The sequence below is a fragment of the Aspergillus niger genome (genome assembly GCF_000002855.4).
Source record: "Aspergillus niger supercontig An16".
In the NCBI taxonomy this organism is placed as follows: Eukaryota; Fungi; Ascomycota; class Eurotiomycetes; order Eurotiales; family Aspergillaceae; genus Aspergillus; species Aspergillus niger.
In genome coordinates, this window is record NT_166531.1 from 1,146,606 (window position 1) to 1,171,814 (window position 25,209).

Sequence of the window (25,209 nt, forward strand, 5' to 3'; positions counted from 1 at the left end):
GAAAATCAGAGGGGAATCGGAAAATCTCATCGACTTGCTTCTTCCCCACAGATTTCCTCCAGGGGTTGTGGCATTGCACAATTTCTGCTTCCCCAGAGTGATGAGTGGAAAAGGCAACTCAGCCAGTCGGCACAGAATATCACAACTTTTTATTCCTGTTCATGTGCCCTACTAATAACAATACAAGGTAGTGTGTGTGGTCCTTGTACAAAAAGTCATTCGTCATATACAGTCGCCAGAACGCCAAAAGCAAATGCGAAACGATGATTTGAACCCAATGTTACAATCGGAATGCTCCCGAAACAAACGCGCAAATACCCGTGCTGGAAAAGGGGTGCCAGGGAACAACCAGGGATCCATCGTCGTGGACAATCCCGATTCCCCCCTCAACATCAAAAGATGGTGTTCTATCTCCAGTCGTTCAATCTTGTATGCTGAATGCCAATTATCCGTCAGACCCTGCGCCCTCTCATATACCCGCGCGAACTAAAACACATCACAAAATCCAAATAGAATATAGTAAATAATAATAAGAGTCATGGGGATGTTGGACGAGCCGCTCAACCTTGAGGCAAATGTCGTGCTCAGCAACTATCCCAGAACTTTACCCGTGACAGGGCTCATGAATTACTTGTTAACGATAGGTGATGACAGGGAAGGTCTTCCTGTCTGTTACATTGACCTGGAATTCGAAGATTCCGTCCACAGTGGCGACGTATCTAATCAGTCAGTTGAAGTGTACCCTCGAAGCATTCAAGACATGGCACCTACAATGTTCGGCCATCTGCACCCCAACCAATACCAGCTGTGCTACCCGGTTCCTGGTCTCGACCAATGCCCAGACTACGATCAGGAAGTTCATTCAGCACGTTACGAATCCATCGAGGGGAACGAGCTTGTTCGAAATCCCACTGGGTTTGCCGATACCGCAGGTGACTTTGCCGGCTGTGCGGCAACATGGCGTTCTGTCGCTGTTGCCGTCGAAGGCGTTCCACAGCCACGCTGGCTCTCAATTCGGTGCCCGAGAGCCGCGGTGTGTCTTGCAGGACCTCGGGCGTGCCATCCTGACTCTCTAGCCGTCTGTGGCCTGAACGGGATCGTTGGTGGTTTCTTGGCGGGGGCAACAAGTCTGCTGTGGTATTAGAATAATCAAAATTGGCGGACGGACGGTTCATTGTGCCATGAAGCCGAGCCGCGGAGCCATGCTCGTTACCAGAACTGTTAAGCTCACTGGAGCTTGAATCTGTAGCATGCGCAGGGGTGTCTGATCGATTAGGGTAGATCTCTGAGGGCGAAGCGGTCCAGCTGAGTGTAATACTAGGCTGCGGATCGGGGTTTGCCAGTCCTATTTCGGGTGTTCTACTGCTGGCTTCATTCTGGCTAGGGGTCAGTAGGACAGAGCCCCGGCGTCTCGCATGCTGACTACGATCACCAGTTCCCGATTGCGAGTCTTCCTGGTACAACTCTCGGCTTGGATGACTGCGTGGTGGAGGCGAAGTAGGACCGGAGGCTCGAGTGGCCTCATCTGTGGGACCGTGGAACCGGGGGCGCACTGGAGGGTGAGGATGAGCATTAGCTCTAGCTCGCCGCTCCGCTAACCCGTCTTCCATCCTCGACGTCCATCGCGCTGTATTCAAAAATTCAACAATCAGCCTCTCTCTTTCTGTGAGGTCCTGTACCAGGCTCTCACTTAGTGGCGAGTTGCCGGAACCCGTCGCGCCTTGGTTATGGAGTGCTCCCTCTAACGAGTCAATCGCTCGCTGTGTTGCGTCGAGTTCATGCCGTGTGTCTGGGGAGGCTCGACCATCGAGTTCGAATAATAAGTCATCTAGCAATGGCTCCGTACGGACTTCCTGCAACTCGGGCTCGTTCATATCCAATTCCAGTATCTGCCTGCGAACGAAACCGCGACGAACATCGGCAATCCCAGCTCGCCCCTTGTCTTCGAGCCATACCAGAAGATCCCAGGGCTCAGGTGCAAACGCCATACATCGTACAGCGCCTCCATTGCAACAAGCTCTGGATGAGTTGAAGCGACAGATGATCGCATTCTGGCCCTGGGGCTGGCGTATAATATCGCGGATGGTCCCCACATCAAAGATGGTGATGACTCCAGACTGCGAACCGATCGCGCATAATCGACTGAATTGAGAAAAAGCGACAGTGAAACAGCATCCATCGTCAAAGCGTGTGCCTATGTCCATTTCTATACAACGAAGAAGGTCCCAGTTCCACCCACAAACTTTGTCACCCTCATCCGTTACAGTCACAGCATCAAGGTCGCGGGTAACATCATAGAAATATGCACGAGTCTCATCACCAACCGCAGCAAGGATAGTTGAATCTGGTGACATGATCGCATAGTTCATGCACGCCGGATGATGAAGCACCTTGAGGACTTTCGACCGGGCCAGGGAGTAAACGGTAACAGTCTTATCGTTGTTACTGCAAAAGCAATCAGCATCTCAGGTGATTCGGAAAATTGCCATGCCCATACCTCAGAATGGCTATATCTTCCTCCGCTAACTCCTTTCCATCCCCAGGCAGACGGTGGATCGTCACTGAGTTGACGATACTGCCTCCGAACTTGTGCAATTGCACCTCTGGAACCTGCCTTCTATTGCCATGGCGAGCCGGTCCAGGTTCGTCGCCAGGCATCCAAGGCGGCGATATCCTCGCAGGAGGGTCAAGATCGATTGGCAAAGCACTGTCCACGTCCGACGGCTGGAAAGCCGGTGTATCGGCACGGGCGCGCGGACTCCGATCGGACGATAGCCCAACAAATGCGCATTCTCCATTATCGGCGCCCCCCACCCCAATCCAGCCGTAACCAGCAGCAAGACATTTTGGCTCAAACGGAATAACGGCAATGGTCTCCCGCTTTTGTGATGAAATGTGAATCGAGTAGATGACTCGCTCGACGACAACGTAGATCCTGTCCGGGTCCGCGGTGCTAATATAGTTGCGAAGTTGTTGATGACTGTCTCATGATTAGCACTGATCAGTCTGCTTTTCTGCGAGCTCAATGTACAGACAAGTTGGGAATTTTGAAGGGGAAGAAGCGGCGCTTGTTGGGAAGGATAAGAGACTCCGTCGGATGATGCCTGCAGATCGTTACGACATTAGCAATCGGCCAGTTGGATCACCTGAGTGGGAAGGGAAGCAGGAGACTGACGCGAGCGAATCCGTAGTCATTGTGAAAGAACGTCGATATTATATTTTAAGGTGACATGGTCGGAAGTACAGCTATGGCGGAGCTCCGATGTTGCGGAAAAAAGAGGACGGACAACACATAGGGAACAGAAGAGTCGATGGCGAGTAATAGCGACGGCGAAAAAGAAAAGAAGTAATGGGAAGGGAAACAGCTGAAAAGGAGGCCGGTGTCGCAGGGTATTGACAACAGGGTCTAGCCTGAGAGTGGAAGTTGAAAGCTAGAGCTTGTTCGAGTAAAGTAGTGTAAAGTAGAGAGCACACCACCAGCACCAGACACCTCCTCTCCCTCTCTCTCTGTCTGCTCTGCTCTGCTCCCACGTCGCTTTCCCTCTCAACTGATCCGCCCTTCACTGCCTTTGGACGATTTCGGAGGGTGCGAACGGATGACGTAAGACTTAGTCGGACCCAATCCGGGGAACCTCCAGCGGCGAATGCGGTCGAGTCAATTCGAGTCCACCGCTTCCAGCCCGCCTTACATTCTTCTCTTTAGACGGTAAGGAAGATCCTCAAGTCGTTACTTTGTGTATCTGGGTAATATTCGGATCCTGTAAGATCATACAATCGCTTTCGCCTGCACGCAGCATGCTATTCCAAACCCCCCTGTATTGTTTCAATTATCTGCAGTACGCCTACTAAGTAGACCGAGGTCTCGTGAGGGTTTCCCGTCTAGGTTCAACAGCTTAACGGGAAGCAGTGTTTCGACACAACCATTGTCTACCATCCATGGTTTTGAACTCGGACCAACCAGCAATTGCCCGTATATATTTCTATTTCATGGTTTCTTCATGACGTCGAATGCAATAGTGACTGTTGAAGATGGCAGCAATACATGTAGTACTTTGGATGATAGTTTTTCGGATTAAAGCTACGGATCACATTCTGCTTGGCGATGATGACTCATGACATGCCCATGTCCGATGAAAGTCTATCCTAGCCTATTTTTTCCTTCGACAAATTGGCCAATAGTATGGGTTAAACATTTCAGAGCTTTTCTGATCGTACATTGCAGCTTTGACTCAGATAATACGGGTAGTAGAAGATGCAGAAAGTGTAGTCGCGGACATACTAACACAAGACTGGAAGATATAAATCCACCACATAGCTGGCCGGTGTAAAGGTGCCGAGGCATCTACGAGAGAAAAGCAATATTGACAACAACTACTAGTATTGACTATACTATTACTTGCTGAATCAACTTGATATTACCATGGTATCGAGGTGCTATCAATATAGTGTATGGCTCAGAATCAATAAACGCAGACTAATTTCGAGAGGTATCGACACTGTCAAACCTCTACAGAGCGTTGCTACAAGTAACGTTGGACGTATGTACAAATAGCTATATAGCAAAAGCTTATCTCTGCAATGCTACTAACGTGAAATCGCATCCAGAGTAATTGAAATCGACATATACTAACTAATACCTGAGCAGCTAGGGGGAAGCAAGTAACAAGAAGAAAAACTGATGGAAAAGTATTCAAGCCACAGTGGCAATGAGTAGAGGGCACTGGTAGCTTCTGCGAGCTGCAGTGGAAGAAGAAGAAGACCGGCCGGGGCAGTGGCTCGGCAACTCAGCTTGAGCGGTCAAAAGGATCGCTGGGCTGCGATTGGATGGTACGCTGTGTTGCCGTGATTCTACCAAGTTCGACGACGGGCCGAAGCTCTCCGGGACGATTTTTACTAGTCCTGGCAGCCGGCGTCCTCCCTTCTTTTCAAGTTTCTTCCTCCCCAGAAAGAGCTGAAAAATTCTTGTTCTCCTTCAACTCTCCTCCTCCCTCCTGTCTCCATCTTATACCCTCCCTCCTATATCCTCCGGCCCTTCGATTGAATCGACTGGCCCATTTCTATATTTTCCCTTTTTAATTAGTTGTATTATTTTGTTCTTCTAATCACACCTCACAATGTTGTCCTCTCGTCTCACCCGCGCGGTAAGTTCTGCTCATCATCATTTGTCAATGCTGAAGTGTTGTTTCTAACATCACATTCTGTGATTCAGCTCCCGCGCACCACTCCTTTCGCTCGCGCCCCTGCTTTCAGAGTCCCCGGTGCTGCCGTTCGCAGATGGAACTCCACCGAGGGTGGTGAGGAGAAGGTGAAGGGCCAGGTCATCGGTATCGACTTGGGTAGGTTGAGAATCCCTGTGTTCGTGATGTAATCCATACAGTATCTAATACAAGCGCACAGGTACCACCAACTCCGCCGTTGCCGTCATGGAGGGCAAGACCCCCAAGATCATTGAGAACACCGAAGGTACGCGAAAATTTTTTTTCCCTCCCGTCGCGCCAGTTCCGCCATGCCTCCGAAATCGGAGCCATCAGTGGAATCTCGCTGGTATCATGCAGATCGAAGAAAAGGGGCTGACTTGGATGTAAATAGGTGCCAGAACCACTCCTTCCGTTGTTGCTTTCGCCCAGGACGGTGAGCGTCTGGTCGGTATCGCCGCCAAGCGTCAGGCCGTTGTCAACCCCGAGAACACTCTCTTCGCCACCAAGCGTCTCATCGGTCGCAAGTTCACCGACGCCGAGGTCCAGCGTGACATCAAGGAGGTTCCCTACAAGATCGTCCAGCACACCAACGGCGATGCCTGGGTTGAGGCTCGTGGCCAGAAGTACTCTCCTTCCCAGATTGGTGGTTTCGTCCTCAACAAGATGAAGGAGACTGCCGAGAACTACCTCAGCAAGCCCGTTAAGAACGCTGTTGTCACTGTTCCCGCCTACTTCAACGACTCCCAGCGTCAGGCCACCAAGGACGCCGGTCAGATCGCTGGTCTGAACGTTCTCCGTGTCGTTAACGAGCCCACTGCCGCCGCTCTTGCCTACGGTCTTGAGAAGGAGGCCGACCGTGTTGTCGCCGTCTACGATCTTGGTGGTGGTACTTTCGATATCTCCGTTCTGGAGATCCAGAAGGGTGTTTTCGAGGTCAAGTCTACCAACGGTGACACCCACCTTGGTGGTGAGGACTTCGACATTGCCCTTGTCCGCCAGATTGTCCAGCAGTTCAAGAAGGAGTCCGGCCTGGACCTCTCCGGCGACCGCATGGCTATCCAGCGTATCCGTGAGGCTGCTGAGAAGGCCAAGATTGAGCTGTCTTCTTCTCTCCAGACTGAGATCAACCTTCCTTTCATCACTGCTGATGCCAGCGGTGCCAAGCACATCAACCACAAGATGACCCGTGCCAGCCTCGAGTCCCTGGTTGACCCTCTCATCAGCCGCACCGTTGAGCCCGTCCGCAAGGCCCTCAAGGATGCCAACCTCCAGTCCGGTGACATCCAGGACATCATCCTGGTCGGTGGTATGACCCGTATGCCCAAGGTCACCGAGTCCGTCAAGTCCATGTTCGGCCGTGAGCCCGCCAAGTCCGTCAACCCCGATGAGGCTGTCGCCATCGGTGCTGCCATCCAGGGTGCTGTCCTTGCTGGTGAGGTCACTGACGTCCTCCTGCTCGATGTCACTCCCCTCTCTCTCGGTATCGAGACCCTTGGTGGTGTCTTCACTCGCCTGATCAACCGCAACACCACCATCCCCACCAAGAAGTCCCAGACCTTCTCCACGGCCGCTGATTTCCAGACCGCTGTCGAGATCAAGGTCTTCCAGGGTGAGCGTGAGCTTGTCAAGGACAACAAGCTCCTCGGAAATTTCCAGCTTGTTGGTATCCCTCCTGCCCACCGTGGTGTTCCCCAGGTCGAGGTCACCTTCGACATCGATGCCGACTCCATCGTCCACGTTGCCGCTAAGGACAAGTCCACCGGCAAGGACCAGTCCATCACCATCGCCTCTGGCTCCGGTCTTTCCGACTCCGAGATCCAGTCCATGGTTGAGGATGCCGAGAAGTACGGTGCTCAGGACAAGGAGCGCAAGGCTGCTATCGAGGCTGCCAACCGCGCCGACAGCGTCGTGAACGACACTGAGAAGGCTCTCAAGGAGTTCGAGGACCGCCTTGACAAGGCCGAGGCTGACCAGATCCGCGAGAAGATCGCTACTCTCCGCGAGTTCATTGCCCAGAACCAGTCCGGTGAGGGCACTGCCACTGCTGAGGAGTTCAAGCAGAAGACCGACGAGCTCCAGAACGCCAGCTTGACCCTCTTTGACAAGATGCACAAGGCTCAGTCCGAGCAGCAGCAGCAGCAGCAGAGCGGCGAGGGCGAGAACAAGGCCTAAATGTACAACCACTGAACCTCCCATGACTTGAACAAGCCATGGGTGTTTCCTGTATTTCACCTTTGCGTTATTCCCTAGAGCCTTTCCTCTTTTTTCTCTCCGATGTTTTAACACGCATGATATGTATACATACCTGATAGCTCTGACTGATCTATCCCTGTTCCGGTGTATTGGTGTTTTTATTTACTCTTTTCATGTTCATTTCCTTTTCCCTTCTGTATTCTGATTTCTCTTTTCTCCAATCCCCTCTTCATACCTTTTTGGGCCGGGTGAGCGTTTGCACTTCTTTGACAGGAGGGCCATCCGTTGGAACGGATGCATGGAGTTTACATTTTGTAACTTAATGACATTACGGCTGGGAGACCACGAAAAAAAGGATGTGGTGGGCTGGAATCTGTGACAATAGAATATGAAATTCTCCTCTCGATTCAAAACTATTGCTGGACCTGATACATGTGTAGACTTGGCTGTATACTAAAGACCAGAGAAAAACATACGTAGACACATACGTAGCCAAATTCCTTCTGTGAAACAACTACCGAGTTCACCCAGCTGCCAGCTAGCTAGTCTACCACAAAGTAGTCTAGTTCCTATGACTAGTGAGCGTGAGCAAGACCGGGTGGGCACTACCACCAAGCCAGCCAGCATTCTGGAATCGGCCCGAAAAACCAGGCAAGAGTGGGCCAGACAGGGCAAGAAGACGCCGCGTACACACAAAACAAGTCTGACTGTTTAGACTAGCTAGATAGTAGACTAGATTGACTGAACCTGGCAGGCACACTCTGGGACTCATTAACCAACTAATTAATTAGTTAGTTAGTTATCTAGTGGACTGACTGACTAGTCAACTATTCTGTTCTGTGTCGATATTCATTCGTCCCCAGACCGCATGTAATGGTAATCCAATCAACCAGTGCTCGAAGCCACTCGCTCGCCCACCAGTCTAACTAGAAACCACGGTTGATTTAAACAGGTGTTCCAGGAAATGGGTCAGTTATCGTTAGCGTTGTGTTTGGTACATAGTGGAATTTAGTACTGAGTTTTGTTGTGGTTAGATAGATACTTTGTCGATAGCCTCGTTGCCAAGCTGGCCAGTCTAGGAGTGGATTAATACTAGATAGTAAGTAGTGGCTGGACGGAGTGGTTCTTGGAGAACAGTTTATCTGGAACAGGAGGTACTTTGGTTGTTTGTAGATGGTGTATAGTTACTAGATTTGATTTGAATAAGTAATAGTCTGTGAGTAGAGTATTTGGCTTTGGCTTGCCAGCTGTTCGTTCATTCGGTCATTTGTTGTGTTGTGTTGTGATGTGATGATGATCGCAGGAGGGAGGGAAGGAGGGATGAACGGATGGAGGGAAGGAGGGAGGGAAGTCATTTACTAGATGATGTGATTAATTAATTAATTGGCAGTAATAAGTGGCTGCTGCGAATCAGGTTGAAGGTGTGGTGTGAAGCATACGTAGTGCATCTTTGTTTGGGATTGACTACTATTCTGTACTTGTTGTTATTGTTCTTGTTTGGTATACATTCTTGTAAGTGTTTTGATAGATCTTCATCTTCTAGGAGAATTGTTGAAAGTATTTGGTATTTCTGCCACTGCTTTGCAACGAAAGGGTTAGATGGATTCTCGCCAGGAGTGATACAGTGATAAACCTTGCATTGGCTTTTACAGAGAGAAAGGAAAGAGTAAGAGAAAAGGGTGGATAGATCGAAGGAGGAATGAAAACCTGCCACGAGTCCCGCAAAGATTCCGATGCCTTGAGAGGACATGTTCTGGGTTCAGTTATTTTTCCTTGTTCTGACGATCCTTTCGCTAATCGAAGCTTCTAGCACGCACAGATTTCACAAGGGCGAGAGAGAGAGACAGAGAGAAAGCAAAAGAGGGGAGAGAGGGGCGGAAGTGACTTCCAGAGTCCATGAGCAGGAAAAAGAAAAAGAAAAAAAAAAACATAATATTCATTTTTCCTTCCTTCTGACTGGAATGTGAGCAAAGAGACATAGAGAGATGGTGTGCTTAGGGGCCTACTCATCCATCCATTAAGGGACGACGAAACAACCGGGGAGCAGGAAGCAGCGTTCCAGAAGTGGAGCTAGTGATATGCAGGATGGACAGAGAAAAAAGCCTTTGGACTTATCATCATATTGATCTAATATAGTTCAATGGTGACGGCAGGCCAGAACATCACAAGTTCTGAACACACACAGTAGTATGGGGTAAGGGGACTATAGTAGGGGTTGTTAAGAGTTTAAGAAACTGGTTTGTTGTCTCTCCCTATCAGGATGTGCGATCGAGCCCCCAATCAACACACCACATCGACGGATGGTCGAATCAGATTGACAGCGATGAGGTCGGTACAACTTACTACTTAATTACTTACTGGGTACTTAATAGTTATAGGAGTAAGTACTAGTAGTAGGCATGGGGAGAAAGTGCAGGACGTACTTTGGTTCTTATCGGCAGTAAGCCCCAGCTGCAACCAATCGCCGCTGGGAGACTTGCAGGAGCGTTGCAGCTGAAGGAACAAATCATCGATGTACACACATGCAGTGAGGAGCTCTGGCCAAGGAATCTCTCATTCTTCTACACAGTAGGGTGGGCGCAAGAAAAAAAAATATTATGGAGATTGGCAAGTGGACTGAATGGAGGGTAAGTGGACGAGACGAAGGAGGGGGTTAGAACGCAAGTAAATCCTTTGCTGTTCTTTGGTCAATGAAGAAGAAGATGACGATCCTGGCAGTTGTGGTCTGACATGGCCGGTAACAACGCTCGCCAATCTGACAGACCATGAGGTGGATTCATACGGAGTCATTCCTCGTCTCCAGGATAACTTGTGACTAATGAATCAATCTGTGTCACAGATGATTCTGGCAAAACATCCTCTGATGAGAGCTGTTATTTTCTGCTTTGTTTCGGCTGGTACCAAAAGGCTCAAAAGCCTGGATCTCTCTTGCTGGAACGCCCCATTTTTCTGCCCTGACTTGGACCAAACGGGCACTCCTCACGTCCAGCCTAATTTGAGAACCACTTGGAACGAGTCTATTTATTTAGACTGGATTAATTGCGTCTGGCTGCGAAAAATCTCCCCTTCCATCATTTGTCGATCACCGTGTTGACTAATAACGTACCTGTTCCAGGAATGATCCAGTCAAGTGTTTGTGGGTGGGAGGGAGGATGAGAGGGATGCCCCGCTCGGTTGATTATTTATTGTTGTTATAATTATTATCATTATTTATTAGTAGTTGTTACTATTGTGTAGTGTGGATGAAGGACTGAACTGCCCTGGCTGGCCCTCATGGATCCAATCCCACAGGAATCCACAGTAGTGTGTGTGTGTGTCTTTTTCCACTGGAAAGGCGGGTATCTTCCCACTTTCCTTCACATTTGCCCCTTGGAACACTCAACCCAGCGAACCAATCTTTGCCCTTTCCCAACCCGTGTCCTCCTTTCGTCTTCATTTTCTCCCGTATTCAGGGCGGGGACCTTTTTCTTTTTTCCCACCATTCTCATTGCTCTTTTCCAATTAACTTCCCCCCTGTCTACGTAGCTGGTTGGGGAACTTCGGCATCTTCAGTGCGAAAATAAATTGATAACCTTGACACGCTGTAATACCCTTGTAATCCACTCTGGCCATGAGCACAAAACCCCCGATCTTCCATGATCTTCTACTTTCCTTCTCATTTAATTGTGTTACAAACAAGTAGTAGATCAGCCGGTCCTCATTGGTCACTCCCTTTAGTAGCTAAAAATAAACATTACCAACTCCAGACAAAACTGGAAGTGAACGAAGGGAAACTAAAGGGGATGAGAAAAAAAAATTTACGAACTGTTTCTTGGACTGATGACAGGAAAAGGCCACAGAATGTTTTTGGTACATTTAACTCGATAATTTCCTAGTAAATGGAAAAAAAACTTCTACAATATATGCCATCGTCCAGGTTTCTTTATGGATTGTTGAGATCATGTCAAAGTTAATATGTTGGCGCATTACCTTTATGGTCAAGGTACATATCGACCCTGGTCTAAACAGAACATTTTTGCTTCTGCTCCGGCAGACAACTAAAAAGTACACATCTCAGATCCCAGATAGACCGGGGGGGAATCCGATAAATAATAGAATTTAATATAGATTACTGGGTTGGTTTGTGTTTGTCACTAGTGTGACAGTAGTGGATTTCTATCGGAGGGGCAGGCTAGTGTACAACACAGAGACATGATTTTCGGGGGACTGAAGGATTTTGGCACAGAATAATAATAATAATAAGTCAGTGAGGAAGTGAGTGAGTAATTACAATGATGCCCATGGATCATTTTCAGGGATGGCGCGAAGACCACCACCTACTTTTGGTACTACTCCTCATCTGAGATCGATCTATCTATTTCAAGCAAGATATTAATTAATTTCAGAGAGATTAAATAAATGAACAAATAAATAAAAGAAAAGAAAAGCAAAGAGAGCTTGTGGAAGCATAATAGAAAAGAGAAGTAAAACAATAAACAGAAAGAAAAGAAAACTAACAGAGAAGAGATGGATCTCAATCGGCCATCCCATAAGTCGGAATTCCATTCAGGTTGCAGAAACGGGCAATGAACCAGACAAGTTGTGCAGTCTGTACTACATCGTACTATGGGCATTATTGTCAATTATTACTACATCTGACACTGGAGCTCACTAGTGCTGTTGCAGGTCCCAGACTTTATCCATGGACTTGTTTGTTTCCAAGGTCCAACTGACCGTAAAATCACTACTTACTATCTACTGACTAGTTTTATTAGCTGCTAGCGTACCTCTCTAGTGGTTGTCTAGAGCTGTCCCATTCGATCTGGTTTAATTACTTTGACCAGTGATTCCAATCTTGCTCTCGCCTTCGCTCGCTCTTCTGACTAGTATCTCTCCCTCTCTCTCTCCCTCTTTCTCTCTTGCTTGTCTTAAATTTATTATTTTTGTTCCTTTTTCTTTTTCTTTTCCTTTTTACTCTATTTTCCCTCTTCTTTTTCTTTTTCTTTTACTTTCCCCCTTGGATTAAACTTTCATGCAAACCTTCCATTAGGATCGCTGCCCGCTAGACTATCTCTTTTGCGCGCGCTTCTCAACAGGCACCACTCTGACAGTCTTGCCTGCCTTCCTCCTTCAATCCATTGGATCCCTTGCTTAGCCGTTAACCACTTTGCATTTGTCCCTCAACTCTAGTGGGTTGACAACCATCGCCATCGACATTCGAGGGAAAACCCGCGGGAAATTTCCTGGTGAGAGAAAACACAAAAAAACGGGCAAGGTGCATCGCACTAGCGGCCTCTTTTTCTTCTCTGCTTGGTGGAAGTAGTCCTTGGCTGCGTTTGACATTCTATTCTTCTGATTATTTGCTGCAAGTGTAAGTCCCTCTCTTCTCTGTTGCTACTTGCTCTCGTCAATACCCCAAACTCTACATCTGCCACGCATTCTGTTCCATCTCCGCGAAGCCTTGGCCTTTTCCTCCTTCTGCCAACTAGCCCATTGTATCCTCTTCTTATCATCCAGTCATAAACTTCTTCCCTTTTGGTCCTCTCTCCTTCGACTCCTTCTCGCATCTCCCTTTTTCACCCTGCCTTACACTTGTACTCCTTCGTTCCTCTCTCTTTCCCCTCTTTCATCTTATTCAGCTATTCCTCAGATCTCATTTCCTGCTGCTTTTTCTTCCGCTCTTCCCCCCCCTCTCGGAGTCATATCATCTGCACTCTTCAACAAAGTTTCCATGTGCATGCCAGAACTCAAAAGCGGTAGATTCGATCAACTAATTCTCTGACTGGATTTTTCTTCTTCAGTCCCCTCTACCATGACAGTTGCAGCACCTCCTGTAGCACCTGTGCACGAAAATGGCATGAACGGAGGTGCCCCCGGGCATCATGTCAACACCATGAGCCTCCCCCGTTTCCATCCAATCGCAATGAATCCGCCGCAACCAATCCCGCCAGAACATATGATGCCTGCCCATCATCAATTTCGTCCTTTCCATCCCCCTCCACTGCAGGAACAGGGGCCGCCTGCACCTGCTCCGCCAGGTCAACCATTTCAGATAGATCATATTGAGGCTCGCCTCAGGCAACTGGAACATGAAGAGGCGGCTCGCATGGCGGCCCGTAGTCATCTTCTCGCCATCCGGAAGCGAGAGGACGAGGAGTTTCGTAGGATGACTGAAAATGCTGAAGCCGAAGAAGAGGTATGGTCATTAGGTTGTGATATAAAATTTCCCACCCGTTTCAACTCTGACATGGACTTCTTTGCCTACAAATCAGGAACTGCGTAGGCAACGGAAACGAATTAAGCGCGAGTCGATGGGACTGGGGTTCAATGCAAGCCTGGACTCTCCGCCGCTTCGACCAACGCCGCCTCGCCGATTATCGGAAACCAATGCAGCGACCACCCTTGCATTCTTCAAGCAACAGAGCCCTCCGGAGCCTCGTCCAATTCCCCCGCCAGCACAAGCGGCACCGCCCCATCCTCCACCGCAACACATTCACCATGATCCTACCGGTGCCACGTCGATTAGGCGGAAGCAAAAATATACCATAAAGAACGTTGAAGCTTGGGGGGAGCGACACGGACGTCCGGCGGCGCATGATCCTTCTGGACGGGCGCTCTGGAAGCGGCCGTCGGATGGGAGCTTGGTGTATCTCACATGCCCTGTTACGGGCTGCGGCAAGGCCGATTTTGTGACGCTGCATGGCTTCATGTGCCACTTGACCAAAAAGCACAAGGATCGTAGCCTCGGCAGTCAGTCCCGGGCACTCGAGGTATGCGGAATTGTGTTCGATCCCAACGCTCCTCTACCGCCAGTAGCTACCGTGAATCGGGCATCTACTGAAGAAAGTCGCCTGGAATCGGGTCCCGCAGACGGTGAAGGATATCAGCAGGAGATGGAATATTCTTCTGCATCGGATGAGGAGGAGAGTCGGGAGGTCCCCGTGAAAACGGAGGCCTCAGAGAGGACACTGCCCGCGCCGCCGGCGACTATGCCTCCGGCGCCGGAGCAAATACCAGTGCCGAGAACGAACGGTTCAACTAAACAATCCATTTCATCGATCATCGATCGCGACCCGGAGGATGAACCCCGGGGGCGACTAAGCTCAATCCCGCCTCGGCCGGCTGAGGCACCCATTCAGGCGTCCCCGGATCAAAAGCCCTCGATCAAGGACGAGGCCGAGTTCCCTCGGCCACATGAGAACGAGAAAGAAAATACTCAACCTAAAGATACAACCGAGGCAAAGTAATATATACAAATACATAATTACTGGTTATTCCATTGCGTTGGCCTGTGACGAGGCAAAACTTGCATTTTCTCACCTTGCATAGTACGAGCATGCTTTCAGATTCTGTTTATATGCAGCTCTTGCGTCAATACCCTCTTTTCTATTCGTGGGTGGCCCTTGTGCACGTTCATTAATAATGTAATGTCTTACAATTGTTTCAATGGTTGGCCCTCTTTCCATGTATGCTTGGATTGATGGGGATTTTCTCTTCTACACATGCCCATCCCGATCACATATTCACACCGGATGCCTCCGATCACTAGCCCATTTTATACCCTTTACAACCCCCGCAGTCAAGGAAAGATATCTTTCATCCCCGGGTACACAGTTATTGTGTCTGTTATTTTCTTGCTCTTGCTTCCCACAAGAATGTCCATACTGCTTTGGGATGTTTATACACGCACAGCTGATCTTCAGCTTCTGGCCGGGGACGTATGCAGTTGAGAGACACGAAGCTCTTGTTCAAAAAGTTCCACAATTCAGGCCATGTCCATAGTCAATGAAAGACATATCACTCAGCTCATCTTTATCCTCCTACACCTTCATATTCAGGTAGACATCATCCCCATAGTCCTAACCTAGACGCAGATGACATCTACCTCAAAACCAACACATGCACCAAATACCCCGACCCCGACATCAACTTCTCCCCCAACATCTCATCACTCACTCTCCACACCCGAAACACCCTCAGCGTCTCCCGCAACCACGCCTCAAACACCTCCGGCGACCGCTGCTGCTGCGCAATCACACACACCGTCGGCGTCCTCCCCGTCGCACTAGACCTCTCCCCATCAACAGGAGGGGCATACACCGGCCTCAACCGACACAAATCCGCACACGTGCGCACAAACGGCGCAACCAACGCCTCGTTATAAATACAGTCGCAAGACACCACCACGTCGAAGCCTTTATCGTCCTCGTCCTCCTCCTCTTCACCATCATTACCGCTGCCAGCGGTGGCTGTGCACAGCCCCAAACTCTCTTTAAGTGAGTCCGCAACATCTAGTTCCCAATCCAAAGAGGTGAAGATCACATTACTGCTACTTCCATTCCCATTTCCCGGTTGAGATCTCCGTGCTGCTGAGGATGAAGAAGCTTTGCTGGATTTCTTCCCCGACTTGGACTTACTTCCCCTTGTGGTGATGGTGTTGGCGTTCTCGTCCAGATTCTGCCGGAATAATCTCTGCACGTATTCCTGGTCTGTGGCGATGTAGTGCGCTATCTTGGGGGAGAGGGATAGGGCTAGGAGGGCGGAGATGCCGCTGCCGAGTTCGACGATTGTGGAGGTCGGAGTTAGGATGTTGTGTGTCCAGAGGGGGTTGGGTTTGTTGGTGGTGGTGGTGGTGGTTGTGGTGTTGTTGGAGAGCCATTCTGCGATGAGGGGAGTGATTTTCCAGAGGACTGTTGTATGTCATATCGTTCTTTCGGTTAGTTTGATGCTTTTCATGGCGTCATTATAATCCTAGGGAGGGGATATCATTGGATTTATGGGCATGGGCTCACCTGCACCGGTTGTACCGCCTGCTCTGGAAGATGATAACAGAGTAGGGGATTGGTGGATGGTATAGTCTTGGTCGTGGATGGTGAGGTCGATGGTTGTGGCGCGCGAGTCGACGAAGCCTAGGTTGGCGGAGGGGATGTCTTGGGAGAAGAGGAGGAAGGATTCTATGTTTAATATTTGTGCCAATGGTTATTATATGTAGTATACGGGTTTATGGTTGCTTATAGGTATACACGCTCATGAATGATGGTACTATCAATCGAGCATAGGACATACCCTCTTCTGCATCTTCGACTTCTTCGCCGATGGTGGCGAGGAAGTTTGTAATTGAATCCATGGTATCTCGGGATAAGATATGTGTGTCTGTCTGTCTAGCGTCTACTAGGTATACAGAGGGTATATGTTTTGTTTTTCAGTTGCCACTTCCTTGAAGAGGCCTGTTTGCTTCTGATATTGGCTGTCCTGGTTAGTCTGTGGTAGCGATGTACTCTGTCGATCGGAATATTTCCTCTGCAGCGGCGGGCGTTGTGCAACAGAGATCAACCAGGATGTGGAAAGAGGGGAGACTGTTTCAGCTCCAATTGAGGTTTTGACTGCACAAGGGCTTGCAATGGGTGAAGGATTGGCGATGATACCGAATTTGCGGTGGTTCTGGTCGGCGGGAAGTTTTCCAGCATTGTAACGGCCGGCAGTCTGATTGGTTGGCGGGAAGAAGTTCAGTCACACCGCAGAGATCCTTAACCGTTATTCATGTATGCTTGCGACTGCATAAGGGGGTGGATGCATAAGTGGATGAAGGAGGTCGTGGAGGTGTGTCTGCAGTAGAACTGATCAAAGTTAATTGTCAATAGTCTCTGATTTGGATGTCTGGTGCCTGAGTACTTCCTGATAGCTCGTTAATAGATAGTCATAGTGAGTGGTGGAAATCCCAACAAAAGCGGAACTGGGCTTAGCCCGCGACCGAGACTTTCCGATCGCTTTTCTTGAATCATGAAATGCGAATCTCTTTGACTCTAGAGGCTTCTTATGCCGTCATCCTGGGCGGGAATCTCTGAATTGTGGATTCAATTAGATCATATATCTCTCCTTGGCTATAGGTAGTGATCTAGTACGTAGTCTGCTTACTGTCATGTCGTGGCAGCAATGACAAGCTCCATCGTTGCTTGTTGCCCCGTTCCTGTCCCCATGATCTCCTCCTCTCCGCGTGTGTCAGAACCTTGAAGCTGTCGGCTGTGCTGGACCGCGGCTAGTACTTCTGATGTTGCATTCAAGTTCCCGACCGATCTAGACGATGCATGAGCCTAGAGGAGGTGCTAGTACAGACAGTAGTCGTGGCCTCAAGGTAGGGTGTTGTCACGATCGCAACCATTGTAGCGCATTGCGAGAGCGGAGAAGTCAGACCGAATCGCAAGTAAAAATAAGACAATAGATAGAACCAAGGAACACGATGTGCAGGGGAAGGATCGCAAAAAGGGACTCATGCTATCCGTCATCGTAGCCGGAGGTGGCGGACGAGACGCCCGAGCTTTGGTAGAGCCAGAAAGCAACTTGGGACCGCCTTGACCTCCCGTCCAGCCACAACAAATACTCTGACTTCATTGCCGATCTGCAGCTTCATCTTCTCCTCTTCTGGTGCTGCTTCTTCTTCTCCTCCTCCGCTACCTCCTCTTCTCCATCTTCCCTTTCTATCCCCCTCTTCTTCTTCTTCCTCCCTTTTTACCCCATCTCATCCGGGTCCCTTTTCATCTGCCGCCCGTGTTTCCTCCCCGCAATCTCGCCCGCCTTAAAAGGTTCTTGTGTTTCTTGCTAAGGCTCCACCTGCAACCTCATCCCCCGGTTTGGAGTTCGTCAGTGTGGTTGTGCACTTCCGTGAGTCCTTTTGAGTTCTGCGCTCCGTCCCTCTTCCTCTGGTTCCCGCCTCCTTGTGCTGTTGCTTTTTCCATTACCGTATTCGATCAGACCGAACTCAAATTCTCCAACATCGACTGACCACCACACCCCGTTCTTTGTTGGACAGACCAAGTCCCCTACAGATCCTGCCTTCCGTTTCATTCGTCTAGAAATCCTGTCCCACCAAGATGCCGATGTCTAAGAAGGAGCTCCAGGAGCTTCGCATCCAACCGCGCATGTACAAGAAGCCTCCGTTCTCCGTAGAGGCTCCTGGATACGAGCCGGTTGAGGGCGAGACCATTCCTCGTCGACTGCCCGCCGCCAAGGATGGCCTCATCCTACGCCCGGCTGAGGATGTCGGAACCACCTACGATGTCTTCCGCCGCTCCGCGCGTGTTTACGGCAATGCGAAGGCAGTTGGAACCCGTCACCTGATTAAGACCCATGTCGAGAACAAGAAGGTTAAGAAGATCGTTGATGGTGTTGAGAAGGAGATCGATAAGCAGTGGACCTACTTTGAGATGAGTGGCTACAGCTACAAGAGCTTTGTCGAATACGAGAAGCTGGCCCTTGAGCTCGGCTGTGGATTGCGAAAGCTCGGTCTGGAGAAGCCCGACAAGATTCACCTTTACGGCGCAACTAGGTGAGTCTTCAGTTGAGGTTCGCTGGAGTACCTGAGGAATGCTGACGTTGCTTCTTTTTTTTTTCCGCAGTGCAAATTGGCTGGCCATGTCACACGGTTTGTGCCCAAACTTCTACCTTGGCTCATTGGTCGGCAACTAATCGCAATCCTTGGTAAACAGGTTCCGCATCTCAGTCCTTGACCATTGTCACCGCATATGATACCCTGGGCGAGGAGGGATTGAAGCACTCTTTGGTCCAGACGTCTAGCGCCGCCATCTTCTGCGATCCCGTTCTCATTCCTTCCGTGGCCAACGTTCTGAAGGATGTCAAGTCCATCAAGCACGTCATCTACAACACTGACCAGGAGCCCAAGAAGGAACACTTGGACCGTCTCAAGTCCGAGTATGACTACCTGAACGTCATGAGCCTCGAGGAGCTGCGTAAGCTGGGTGAAGAGAACCCCGTTGATCCTGTCCCCCCGGCTCCTGAAGACCTTTGCTGTATCATGTACACCTCTGGTTCTACCGGTCCCCCGAAGGGTGTCTCTTTGACACATGCGAACGTTATCGCCGCAAGTAAGTTGCTATTCGGAATGCCCCTGACAAGTCGCCGCTAACGCCAATTTTCTATCTAGCTGCCGGTATCCACGAGATTGTCGGCCCTTACATTGGTCCCTCGGATGCTCTCCTCACCTACCTCCCCCAAGCGCACATTCTGGAATTTATGTTCGAGAACCTCTGTCTTTTCTGGGGTGGTACCATGGGTTACGGCAACCCTCGCACCTTGTCTGACGCTTCCATGCGCAACTGCAAGGGTGATATCCGCGAATTCAAGCCCACCATCCTGGTCGGTGTCCCGGCTGTGTGGGAGTCCGTGAAGAAGGGTGTGCTCAACAACCTGAACAAGAACAACTTCCTCATCAAGAGCATTTTCTGGGGTGCCATGTCTGCCAAGAACTTCCTCATGACTGCTGGATTCCCCGGCGCTGACACTGGTGCCTGGTTCCTGGACTCTGTGGCCTTCCGCAAGCTCAAGGAAGCCACTGGTGGCCGGTTACGGATCATGATGAACGGTGGTGGTCCGGTCTCGAAGGACACGCAAAAGTTCCTGTCGATGGCCGTTGCCCCCATGATCAGCGGCTACGGTTTGACCGAAACCTCCGCCATGGGTGCCCTGAACGACCCCATGGCCTGGAACCCTGACGCGCTCGGTGAAATCCCCGCCTCTATCGAGGTTAAGCTTGTTGATTTCCCGGATGCTGGGTACTTTACGAAGAACACTCCCCCTCAGGGAGAAATCTACATTCGCGGAGGCAGTGTCAGCAGCAACTACTGGCAGAACGAGGACGAGACCAAGGAGGCCTACACCGATGATGGATGGTTCAAGACCGGTGACATTGGCGAGTTCGACAGCTACGGCCATCTCAAGATCATCGATCGCAAGAAGAACCTGGTCAAGACTCTCAACGGTGAATACATTGCTTTGGAGAAGCTCGAGTCCATCTACCGCTCTTCTCCCGTAGTCGGCAACATCTGCGTCTACGCCGCCCAAGATCAGGACAAGCCTGTCGCTATCATTGTCCCCGTTGAAGCCACCCTGAAGAAGGTGGCTAAAGACAACGGTATCGAGGGCGACTCTTTGGAGTCTCTCGTTCACAACGAGAAGCTAAAGTCTATTGTTCTCAAGCAGCTCCAGACCGCTGGTAAGGCCGGTGGTCTGAAGGGTATTGAGATCATCAACGGTGTTGTCCTCTCCGATGAGGAGTGGACCCCTCAGAACGTAAGTATTACACAAATCTTCCCCTTTTATGAATGCTGTATTGACAAAGTGACAGGGCTTCATGACCGCCGCCCAAAAGCTCCAGCGCAAGAAGATCCTCAACCGCTTCCAGGAGGACATCGACCGTGCCTACGGCAAGAAATAAACGCCACCAATCATCTAAGTCCGCGACAGCGAACCCTCATCTCATCTCGATCAGCCGCATATCTTATGCCTGCTTTAATAGTATATCCTCTATATCCCTCAGCAACTGTTGTGCTCGCATTATGTTTTGATCCTGCTAATTCGATGTTCTTTTCTCTTTCTGTTCTATGATATACATGTATCATGTTCTCTCCTTTCTTTGTGTATTTCTCAGCTTAGCTAACGCTCGATGTGATACTCATCCCGGTGTCTATGCCATATAAAATTTATCATTTCATTCATGCGTGCCTCATCCGTAAGTTACTAGTAGCAGCTGTACGGGCAGACAAAAAGCCCAACCCAGACAATCAGTCAATAGATAGATGGGTATGTCCTAGCTTCATCCCCTATTCACACTGTCTCTTATCTCTACCACTTTCCTTATCTTCAAAACACTCTAGTTTAGTATGTATTCTATCTACTTGCTATAATAGCTTCGCCAAAAGCATATTACTTTTCAAACCATTGATTGACTCGTACCATACATACCAGTATCATGTATCTATCCTCTAAAGAACATTCCATATCCCATAACAATAGAAAAAAGTCTCTATCTGCTATATAGTACGGAGTATATCCTTTGCAGATATAGAAAGTTCTTCTAATATCTGCTAGTACTAATAGCCATTTCCCCCGCTAATGCAAGATAGTATATAGGTAGATATCACAGAGCCGGTAGTTACTATCGGCTACTGCACGCATGAATCAATTAATGACTTCTTGAATTATCATGGTATATGATATGACTCAAGTACTACTTACTTGATTAACTTAACTAAGTAGTATTAATCTGCTGAGAGAACCACAGTATGTAGAGTTGATCTATGATATACGTCTCTTTGCCGAAATCTTAGTTTCTACCCTGATGAGTGATATACATGCAGTGCATGCTTCTTGTGATGGGTAACATGTCAGATCAATCCTTCTTTCTTTCTTTCTTTTCTTTTTTTCTGATGTGTCTCAAAGAGGGGGAAGAAGATACAGGTCATTTCGTTAATTCGATGGTTCCTGGCGCTATATTGATTGAGACAAAATAGGAAGGCGGAATCGGACGTTAATTGACTAAACCGCTTCGAGACTAGTTCGTATTCAAGTTACTGCCGGAGAGCTCGATTCGCAACCTTCCGGACTGGAAAGAACAGTCGAGTGAAACTATCTTACTTACCCTGGTGCCTAATTACATTCCTATAACATCTATTTCTCGTGTACTTACCATTTTTGTTTCATACTTACAAGGATGTCGTTCTGGAGGTGGGTAATCTTTTACGTATCTAATGAGGAAATAGATTTACGCTGACCGGGAAATACGCACCTCACAGCTCATATCGGTCCCTCTCGCCTAAAACGAGAGCTCTGTTCGGAATCGGCGTGATGGCCTGGGCGTCTATTGGGCTCTGGGTCTCGCCGCAAGTGGAAAATGCTATGGGTATGGCGCCTACGAAGGAGGAGCAGGAGGAGTTGGATCGGAAATTGGCTGTCCGGATATCGAGAGTCGAGAAAGATGCAAAGTAGGAGATGCAGATGGAGGCGGGTACCGTCGGCTACGGCAGTGAGGTTTGGGGGTCTGAATTGAGACGTCAGCAGCCCAACATTTGGTTATCGCAGGTGCAGGCCGCCTTGACCGGTTACTTTGAAACACCAATAGGCGACATTCACATGTTCTTGCGAGTTGAAGCTGGGGCAGGAATAAACCAGAATAAAAATAGGCAGAAGCAGATAGGCGCGGATTTGATTCAAAAGGAGAGTTAGGCGAGTTGCAGCAGCAGGATGATGGGGGGGGGGGGGGGGGGCAGATCTCATTTCTTGTCGTGTGTCTAGCCTTGTCAGAAGTTTGTTGGCGGGACACAACATCCGGAGGCCGTTTCGTGGAACAGAATTTTCATGCATGCAATGTCGGGAGAAGTCTCGAGATGACTAGCTGACGAGCCCATGAAGAACCCAGAGAGTTGCGCTGGCAGTTAGCCGATGCTTGTAGGGGTCGAGGCAAGCAATTGAGCGAGTAAAGGGCGAGAGAAGGAAATGAGACAATCTCCACACAGCTCAGTGCAGGGTGATGGGGCCGGGTATAGTTTACGGAAAGCAAGAAGGTTTGTCTGGGTCAGAATCTTCACCAGCTCGTAAAGGGGGTCGGCCATGGAAGACCAATGTTGACACGACAATACAGCCTTGTCAACACTCAACAGAGGGCTCGCATGGCTGGTAAACTTCTCTTTCCAGAAATTAAAATCGACATTGGGACCATGGTCTCAGGTTCCGAGCAGAATCCAAACGGAGTGAGATCAGCAACCCAGGATCATTTGACGTATACAGACGAGCATGGGGGCACTATTTGACTCAGATACTGCTCGGCTATTGCATGCAAGACTCCGAAGGCCCCAATCTGCGACATCGACTGCTCCAGGAAGATGGGTGGGGCGGGTTGCATCCCATCGACTCGCCCGTGGGAAGAGTAGGGGGCGTGCATGGAAGTGGCAGCGACTGGAGGAGCCCTGGCCGTTGAAAAGGGCAAGTCGACAAGTTTCATACATTGCGTTGGGCGCTGACGTTGGTGCGGTGAAACTGACGCAGATTGGATGCAACGGTTGCACAACGACCCGGAGAGTTGTCCAAAGGGACATTGCGGCATTCTCGTTGGCCGCCCCCTACCAGACCGTACTTCTGTCGGTCAAAATTACCAGGCCTTCTGTGGCTTGCAAGGCTTTGGCCCCATCAGTTTTGCCCGGGTCATTCACCCCCCTCCCTTGTACGACGTGCATGGTGGGCCATTCTAGGGAAGCCAATATTGCCTCAGCAATGCTTGAGTATTTGGTAGCCATCGGGGCCCCGCCTGCGGGCATTACAGAGGTCGGAAACCACTGGAAAGGTGAAGCGTGTCCGGTTGATGTGAGATGGTCTATCATTGCTTAAATCCTGCATAGCCTATTGGGACGGACAAGATTTCCAAGCTGCCGAGATCTGTTGGGGGTGAGGGCTGCTGCTTATGGCGCCTTGATGGTCGACGGAAGGAGACATGTTGTGTAGTATGAATTAAATGATTTTCGCGTTTCTTTTTCCCGATGAGATGGATGCAGATGCATCACTAGAGAGAGTGAGAGAGATAAGGACCGGCAGATTAGAATTTATCGGGTCCGAAAGAACGGCGACGGTGTAGTCCTTGCAGGCTGATATCCAGACCCAAGGGAAACAATAGTCGGCTTAGGATGACTCCGGAACGTGCCGAGAGGCCCAAGGGTTTGGAAGGAGTGGCTCAACCAGACAGACGCGCCCGTCAGCGCTAGAGCGAGTGGTCATGCCGCATGGCGAAGGAGTTGTACCCGAAGGCTTGGAGGCTGGATATCCTGGACAGAGCCCAGTTGACTAGTTACACTTGCCGCCGCGATGGGGGAGCATCGATGGGAGGCGCTAAAAGGGGAGAGAGAATTATGCACGCTCACTAACGAGATTAAATCAGCGGCCTAATGTATGCCCGGTCGATCAGGGAACGCATTGGTGGGATGATCGTCGCGTTAGTTGCATCTTCCTTTTGACGTCGCTCGAGTGCCGTCACTTGCAGCCATGGAAGGATCAGGGACTTCTGACGTGGGGGGGTGACAATATGGAGCCCAAGAAAAAAGGCGGGAAGCAACAGAGAGACATGGATGAGATGTTGAGGTGGACACCGGCTGATGATGATGTTCGCAGGAAGAGCCATGCTCAGGGACAATTACTTACTCTCTGCGGGGCACCTTTGCGTGCTGTATGTATAATGGATGAACTGGCCACCCAACTAGCAAGTCAGTAGTGGGCTCGCCTAATAGATGGATAGATAGTTAGTTAGTTCGTGACTAGGCAGTAGTTAAGAGCAGGAGCTAGTGAGTCTGCTGTCTAGTAGCAGTAGCCAGCCAGGATGGTGCCGGTGAGACGGAAAAATGATCCCATTTCCATTTCCCTCCCCGGCACATCGACAACAAAGGAAAAGCCGCGGGAAAAAGGAGAAGGGGGTGATTGGCCATATCTTCTTTCCCTTTTCTCGCTCGATTGCTTCTAGCATGTTGTCAGTTATTGCAGTCCTTTATTATTCTTCCGTTCTTTGATTTCTAATTTCTGCTGGGTCTGGCGGCGTATGTGGGATAGGAGGAGGAGGAAGTACAGGAGGGGGTATGTGAGTTTCTGGAGTATGTATGGAGTGAGCCAGCAAGTGGAAGTAAGTGTGTGTTGGTGGGTTGGTTTCGGGGCAAGCGCGTCTGTACGGTAAGAGTATTTGGTAGTACCGATAGTAACTCCACCCCCAGGAAAACTTTCCCCGTAAACTAAAAGTCCACTAAAAGTCCACTAAAAGTGAAACTAACTGTAAACTAAACGATCGATCCATCCATCGATCTTCCATCTCAGCAGCATTCATCCACTACTTACTACTCACTTACTACTACGACTAGTAGTATGTACCGATTAGGCATGTCTGCCACCAATTTACTTACTGGGGACCAACACCCCAATGACTGCCGGTGACCGACCGCCAAACTCGGCAAGAACAAATGGAAAGGATGGGAGAGCTTCGGGGTCTCCGTCGATCTTCCCTCGTCATCTGGCCTGA

The 25,209-nt window shown here is 49.6% G+C and overlaps 11 protein-coding genes across 11 annotated transcripts; 6 read left to right on the forward strand and 5 right to left on the reverse strand.

Annotated features, from left to right (window-relative positions):
• Window positions 1-767: 767 nt before the first annotated feature.
• An16g05070 (uncharacterized protein) lies at window positions 768-3,195 on the reverse strand (the record flags this gene model as incomplete). Its single annotated transcript, XM_059745125.1, has 4 exons — window positions 768-2,445; window positions 2,498-2,980; window positions 3,036-3,104; window positions 3,176-3,195. 4 exons carry the CDS (start codon window positions 3,193-3,195, stop codon window positions 768-770), a joined length of 2,250 nt encoding a protein of 749 aa, XP_059606544.1.
• A 51-nt stretch (window positions 3,196-3,246) lies between these two features.
• An16g05080 (hypothetical protein) lies at window positions 3,247-5,001 on the reverse strand (the record flags this gene model as incomplete). The annotated part of the gene is made up of 3 exons (XM_059745126.1): window positions 3,247-3,672; window positions 4,700-4,814; window positions 4,895-5,001. The coding sequence occupies 3 exons, from the start codon at window positions 4,999-5,001 to the stop codon at window positions 3,247-3,249; spliced, it is 648 nt and encodes a 215-aa protein (XP_059606545.1).
• Window positions 5,002-5,114: 113 nt separating this feature from the next.
• An16g05090 (uncharacterized protein) lies at window positions 5,115-7,370 on the forward strand (the record flags this gene model as incomplete). The annotated part of the gene is made up of 4 exons (XM_001397780.3): window positions 5,115-5,141; window positions 5,210-5,336; window positions 5,398-5,463; window positions 5,590-7,370. 4 exons carry the CDS (start codon window positions 5,115-5,117, stop codon window positions 7,368-7,370), a joined length of 2,001 nt encoding a protein of 666 aa, XP_001397817.1.
• A 2,006-nt stretch (window positions 7,371-9,376) lies between these two features.
• An16g05100 (hypothetical protein) lies at window positions 9,377-10,349 on the forward strand (the record flags this gene model as incomplete). Its single annotated transcript, XM_059745128.1, has 3 exons — window positions 9,377-9,379; window positions 9,651-9,771; window positions 10,231-10,349. 3 exons carry the CDS (start codon window positions 9,377-9,379, stop codon window positions 10,347-10,349), a joined length of 243 nt encoding a protein of 80 aa, XP_059606546.1.
• Window positions 10,350-12,521: 2,172 nt separating this feature from the next.
• An16g05110 (hypothetical protein) lies at window positions 12,522-12,937 on the reverse strand (the record flags this gene model as incomplete). The annotated part of the gene is made up of 2 exons (XM_059745129.1): window positions 12,522-12,613; window positions 12,769-12,937. The coding sequence occupies 2 exons, from the start codon at window positions 12,935-12,937 to the stop codon at window positions 12,522-12,524; spliced, it is 261 nt and encodes an 86-aa protein (XP_059606547.1).
• A 245-nt stretch (window positions 12,938-13,182) lies between these two features.
• Window positions 13,183-14,617, forward strand: An16g05120 (uncharacterized protein; the record flags this gene model as incomplete). The annotated part of the gene is made up of 2 exons (XM_001397783.3): window positions 13,183-13,566; window positions 13,643-14,617. The coding sequence occupies 2 exons, from the start codon at window positions 13,183-13,185 to the stop codon at window positions 14,615-14,617; spliced, it is 1,359 nt and encodes a 452-aa protein (XP_001397820.1).
• A 634-nt stretch (window positions 14,618-15,251) lies between these two features.
• On the reverse strand, window positions 15,252-16,497 carry An16g05130 (uncharacterized protein; the record flags this gene model as incomplete). The annotated part of the gene is made up of 3 exons (XM_001397784.1): window positions 15,252-16,060; window positions 16,163-16,324; window positions 16,437-16,497. The coding sequence occupies 3 exons, from the start codon at window positions 16,495-16,497 to the stop codon at window positions 15,252-15,254; spliced, it is 1,032 nt and encodes a 343-aa protein (XP_001397821.1).
• A 44-nt stretch (window positions 16,498-16,541) lies between these two features.
• An16g05140 (hypothetical protein) lies at window positions 16,542-18,103 on the reverse strand (the record flags this gene model as incomplete). Its single annotated transcript, XM_059745130.1, has 4 exons — window positions 16,542-16,853; window positions 17,309-17,461; window positions 17,674-17,868; window positions 18,026-18,103. 4 exons carry the CDS (start codon window positions 18,101-18,103, stop codon window positions 16,542-16,544), a joined length of 738 nt encoding a protein of 245 aa, XP_059606548.1.
• A 135-nt stretch (window positions 18,104-18,238) lies between these two features.
• Window positions 18,239-20,598, forward strand: An16g05150 (uncharacterized protein; the record flags this gene model as incomplete). The annotated part of the gene is made up of 5 exons (XM_001397786.3): window positions 18,239-18,693; window positions 18,764-18,789; window positions 18,854-19,249; window positions 19,309-20,453; window positions 20,509-20,598. 5 exons carry the CDS (start codon window positions 18,239-18,241, stop codon window positions 20,596-20,598), a joined length of 2,112 nt encoding a protein of 703 aa, XP_001397823.1.
• A 1,409-nt stretch (window positions 20,599-22,007) lies between these two features.
• Window positions 22,008-23,914, forward strand: An16g05160 (hypothetical protein; the record flags this gene model as incomplete). The annotated part of the gene is made up of 6 exons (XM_059745131.1): window positions 22,008-22,112; window positions 22,158-22,241; window positions 22,739-22,886; window positions 22,975-23,499; window positions 23,525-23,600; window positions 23,797-23,914. The coding sequence occupies 6 exons, from the start codon at window positions 22,008-22,010 to the stop codon at window positions 23,912-23,914; spliced, it is 1,056 nt and encodes a 351-aa protein (XP_059606549.1).
• Window positions 23,915-23,925: 11 nt separating this feature from the next.
• An16g05170 (hypothetical protein) lies at window positions 23,926-25,209 on the forward strand (the record flags this gene model as incomplete). The annotated part of the gene is made up of 5 exons (XM_059745132.1): window positions 23,926-23,988; window positions 24,115-24,372; window positions 24,482-24,531; window positions 24,750-24,819; window positions 25,069-25,209. The coding sequence occupies 5 exons, from the start codon at window positions 23,926-23,928 to the stop codon at window positions 25,207-25,209; spliced, it is 582 nt and encodes a 193-aa protein (XP_059606550.1).